The following is a 5,497-nucleotide window of genomic DNA, read 5'->3' as shown; positions in this document are numbered from 1 at the left end:
GAATACATTTATGCAAGAGAACAAAAATGATTGGAATAGATGTGTTGGAATAAGCACAGATGGAGCAAAAAGTACGGTCGGAATTAATAAAGGACTCGTTGCAAGAATTCAAAATGTTGCTCCAAATGTCATATCCACACATTGTTGCATACACAGAGAGGCTTTGGCAACACGTAAGATGCCCGCTGATCTACAGAAAGTTCTGGATGAAAGCGTGAAAATCATTAACTACATTTTTTTATGTAGCTATGAGGGGTACTCAGCGTTACGAGAATTATAGAAGGGGTACACATATGTCAAAAGTTTGGGAAACACTGATTTACAGCATTGGATATGGCACTGCTAAGAATAAATCTACTGGCTGAAAGGATGGCTTTGGGGTGGGAGGAGGAGGTCACTCTATTTTTTTTTTTTACTTGATCAAATACTGCCTCTAATACTCAGATCCCATAAAGGCATCAGAAGGGAGAAAAAGGGTGTGGCAACTGAAGAATCCGGTGAGTGTTTTAACCTCCGTGACCAAAACTCCGTTTCTATGAGATCAACTTGTACATATTTCTCAGCCACCTGTTGCTTCCTTCCTCATACAAAATGTGGTTTTATGAGTCAGACAGGTAAAGTTTCCTCTGCAAACCAAGCCTTTGTGGAGGATTCTCTCTCCAGCCAGATGAAATAGGATCCTTCCCCACCTTTTTAAGCTGGAGATGTTGACATAAGCATTTCTCTGTTGCCACAAAGCAGAAACACAGCCTAGGCATAATAGGCAAGGCAGGGGAAGTCCTCTGCCAGTCAGCTTTTATTGTGCATTAAATGCCCTGTTAATTCAATAAATCCCATTTACTTACAAAAGGAGGTGCTGTTATAGATTTAGCCTTTTAAATGACAGTTAATTAAGCAAGTTCACTCTTTCCCTTAAAGGGCTTTTAGCTCGGGGGGGGGGGGGAAATGACAGCCCTTTATTTTCTCAGCGAGGGGAAAAAAAACCTCAGACAAAAAAATTCTTTTTAAGGGCCAAAGAAATAATTTTAAAGATCGGGATTCTTGCTGCGTTTATAAAAGCCCGGCAATTTGAGATTACTTCCTACACAAAAATAATGTTTAATTTTTTTAAAAAAACGAACAGAAGCCAGCATCTCCTGTAAAACAAGCATCACAAGGGAGCTTTGCAAAGTATTTTGTTATGGTTTTTCCCCTATGAATTGGAGTAATATGAAGGTCTTGCTCCTACCTTATGTTTTTGTGCTATATAAATACCCAAGGGCAAAACTCACATGCAACATGTTGAATAAGACAGAATCAGTCACACAGGAACTGGTAATCTAATAGCTTTCTTTCCTGAGGATATCTATCCAGAGACATAATCAGCCCAGGGAGCCAACCATTTAATTGCCAAGCTCCCAAACCGAAAGGTAAATCCGCTGTCTTGTGTACCTAGACATCATCCAGGTAACCAGCTTTGCTCAGAGTGTACCTGCACATCCATGGATCTACTTGGAGAAAAATAAAATTGCATGTGGTGGGACCCTGTGGATCAAAGCTATAAAATGTAGGGGGGAAAGTTATGAATAGAAAGTGGTTTAAAGGAGACATTCAAGGTGTCCCTACATCAATGCAAACTAATAGCTGCGGTGCTTTGGATTTTGGAGCATAACTTGATTTATCGATTGCTAAAACGATACCCATCTTTCTGCTTAGGTAAGCCCTCAGAACAGCTCACAGCCTAACCGCAGTCTTCCCTTCTTGCTCCAATTTAAATCTCAGAAGAAGGCAACCCAAGCATAAGGATCTTTTCTGCTTATGATCACACTGATAATGCAGACAGGCATTTGGAACGTTTCGGTCAAATCAAAAGGCTGAATAGAAGGAGTGCATGATGGGAAAGATGCTTGCGCGGGGCACTCCTTGAGAAACCCTCGTGTATCTTATGAAAGGAGGTCAACCCAGCTTCTTCAGGCTGTGGCGGCAGCCCCTAATCCCGGTTCTCCTCATGGCCAATAGCTCCAGACTCCCAACGCTGGATTAAGGCACTCCTTTGGCGACGCAGGAGCCGAGGACTTCTTTCCACCTGTGGGGTTGAATGGGGAGGGAGAAAAAAAAGGGGGGAAACAGGAAGCAATGGTTCGTGAGGTTCAAAAAGCACATGAAAAAAATCAACTATGCAAACTAACTTGAGAGACCGCCCGCTGCCAATTACCTCCACTAGACCGATTAGATCCCACAGATTAGGCCTCCTCCGAATTCCATCCGCCGGCCAGTGTCGACTGGCGACTACCCGGAGGAGAGCCTTCTCTGTGGCTGCTCCGGCCCTTTGGAACGAACTCCCCGTGGAGATTCGAACCCTCACCACCCTCCAGGCCTTCCGCAAAGCCCTTAAAACCTGGCTGTTCTGACAGGCCTGGGGCTAAAGAGCTTTTGCCCCCCTCCTCGAATGGTATGGCTGCTGTGTGCTTTTAAATTGTGTATTGTTATGTTCGTCTTTTTTATCCCCTGTCTGTACCCCCTTCCCTGACTTGAATTGTGAGCCGCCCTGAGTCCCCTTCGGGGAAAAGGGCGGCATATAAATGTAATAAATCCAATCCAAATCCAAATCCTAAATCCAAGTATGCTGTCATGATTAATTCAGAACAAAGAAAAGCACTCAGCATAATTTTTGCTATTAAGCTAATATTTGTTTTTCCCAACCTCCAAAGAACACAATTCGATTGCACTGTCAACATCAGTAGTTGCCCTTAATGGGCAATGATTATGATCCTTCCAACATAATTCAAAAGTTAATTCTAAAACGTATTAATTCATGAAACTTAAATCACGTGCCTAATATAACCTTTGTATGCTTTACTGCAAATTAAGGCTTTTTTTCCTAGATCTGATCTTAAAGGGGAAATTTTTTTTCCCAAATCATGCCACCTGAAATGCTACTGTAGTTTGGGAATCGTGGTTTCTATTGGCCAGTTCCCCGCGACCCGTCAAAACCGCGGTAGACTAAAGCGCGCCCGATTAAAGCGCGTACGTGATGTCATCAGCAGCGCGATGAAAAAAATTAAAAATAAATTAAATTAAAATTAAAATAAAATTAAAGCAAGCCGATTCACATAAAGGTAAGGGTTAGGGTTAGGGTTAGGTTAAGGGTTAGGGTTAGGTTTAGGGTTACGTTAAGCGTTAGGGTTAAGTTTAGGGTTAGGTTAAGGGTTAGCATTAGGTTTAGCGTTAGGTTAAGGGTTAGGGTTAGGGTTAGGTTTAGGGTTAGGTTTGGGGGGGTTAGGGTAAGGTTTTCGCTTTAATTTTAAATTTACCGCTCACAGCGCGATGTTTTCATCGCGCTGTGATGACGTCACGTACGCGCTTTCGTCGAGCGCGCTTTATTCTACCGCGGTTTTGTGGTGGAACCCAGTTCCCAAGTCTATGCAATGCATCGCTGCCTTGAGTTGCTTGCAAAAATAATGGCAAGAAAGAAAGAAAGAAAGAAAGAAAGAAAGAAAGAAAGAAAGAAAGAAAGAAAGAAAGAAAGAAAGAAAGAAATCTGAGGCATGTCTGGATTCAGTGGATGCACATCACAGTAAATGTATCAGGATTACTGCCTTAGCATTTGAAGAAGAAATCCCAGAGAGGATCTGGGATCTGCTTCTCCTTCTAATGTGGAGCTGCGTATGTCATGCTTCCTCACATTACACAAAAAAGATCACATGCTTAAGGCCAAGTAAGTTTGTTCCTTCACAGTTACACTTTCAGGCAAGCTATTCAAAGTGGAGACCGGCATGGTGATTGATGAGTATATGACAGTCTGAGCCTCATTCAATTTTATGCCATGATGTAAAGCACTTATGGACGAACGCTAGATTGTAATCTGCCAATGGACCACAGTTCACCTAATTTTTGATGATGAAACTTCTCACAGTTATTTCCTGACAAGATCATCGGTCACCTGCTCTGGCAAAGCTACATCGGCTTCCTTAAATTTTAGCAAAATTTAAGCTGCAAAGAGATTTATTGCTAATTTGTCTCTGACTTCCCTGGCTGTAGGGACTAACCAGAGGTGGGTTCCTACCAGTTCGCACCTATTGGGTAGAACCGGTTCGTCAAATCTACCGAACCGGTTAGAAGAGGTCCCACCAGTGGACCCGAAAAGCAGGCCACACCTACAGAAGAAGTTCCAAAATTTTTTGAAACCCACCACTGGTGGGTGTGTAATGTCCCGCAGTTATCTACGCATTAATAATGATCTAGTAATATTTCCTTATACATTTTAGGGACCTTTCCTTACATAATTGGTGTTTTCTTTCATACTTTTGGATTTCTAATTTCTGTTTCCGTTAGTTGGCAATTGCTAAAACCAATCCCACGTGAAAAAGTATTCAAAGCCTTCTTGATTTTAATTGTCAGTTTATTTATTCCTGCCCATTGTAATATTTATTCGTTTACATATCTCTGTTTTTCCACTGTTGTGCAAACACAATTCCAGCAGCTGCTAACATGTGTAAAATTAAATATATATTATAATCCCTTTCAAATAGCCAACAAAATATTTCTGGTTTTAATTCCATATCTTGCTTTACGACTGCTTCTAACCACTAACTTCTGAATAGCTACTTGGACCGACCTAAGTACTAATTCATAATGTCATATCCGGTCAGATGGGCGGCAAGCCACTCCCATCCGGTCACATGGGTGGCAAGCCACTCCCACAAAGGAGGCCACACCCACAGAGTAGGTTCCAACAATTTTTGAAACCCACCACTGGGACTAACTCAGAGGGAGGCTCACCAAGAATTGACTAGGTATAAGGCTTTCTTGGTGACCAACTTGCACAATTCCCTAAAATTAGAACTACTTCATTCTAGAATGGATTTGTTTAAGGACTGCAGCTGTGCAGTCTAAAGATTAAGGTGTTTTTTTATTTGACAGCATTTCTAACAGCCCCAGTGTAAAAAAAAACCACCCCTGGAAGTTTTATAAAATCTGTGATTGTTTGAATTAAATGGTTGCTCTTTTGTATTTTAAACATGAATCTCTGCTGGCTTGACTGAAATCAAACAGGACAGAAATATGTTAAATGAATAAATGAATAAATAAATTCCAAATTGTTCTAGCAAAGGCACAGCTTGTAATCTTGTTCCCTAGTGCTGGTACAGCATGTGGCCATTTAGGGCACTTCCAGGCCAGGGTCCTCTTCTAGGAAAGGGGAGAGGTCCAGGCACGAAAGGGAAACACAAGTTAAACCCCATAGAAGCCCCTTCAATCTTGTAACACAGTGTTTCTCAACTTTGGCCACTTGAAGATGTCTGGACTTCAACTCCCAGAATTCCCCAGCCAGCATTCGCTGGCTGGGGAATTCTGGGAGTTGAAGTCCAGACATCTTCAAGTGGCCAAATTTGAGAAACACTGTTGTAACAGATCAATTGCTTCCAACTGAAACTTCAGCAAAAAAAAACCGGAGAGGCCACTGCTGTTGTTTTTAGATTATCTCAACAAAAGGACAAAAAGAAACTGAAGCATGTGA

The 5,497-nt window shown here is 41.8% G+C and overlaps 1 protein-coding gene across 1 annotated transcript in view; it reads right to left on the bottom strand.

Moving 5' to 3' along the window:
* Nucleotides 1–247: 247 nt before the first annotated feature.
* MISP3 (MISP family member 3) overlaps nucleotides 248–5,497 on the bottom strand; it is a 19,928-nt gene continuing 14,678 nt past the window's right edge. Inside the window, 1 exon segment of the mRNA XM_087710984.1 lies at nucleotides 248–2,065. Coding sequence (XP_087567110.1) covers nucleotides 1,970–2,065 — 96 coding nt within the window. The 3' untranslated portion in view covers nucleotides 248–1,969.

The sequence above is a fragment of the Thamnophis sirtalis genome, unplaced genomic scaffold, assembly GCF_051295495.1.
Source record: "Thamnophis sirtalis isolate CommonGarterSnake01/CBP01778 unplaced genomic scaffold, rThaSir2_p1.2 scaffold_3, whole genome shotgun sequence".
In the NCBI taxonomy this organism is placed as follows: Eukaryota; Metazoa; Chordata; class Lepidosauria; order Squamata; family Natricidae; genus Thamnophis; species Thamnophis sirtalis.
This window is presented reverse-complemented; position numbering and strand designations above follow the sequence as displayed.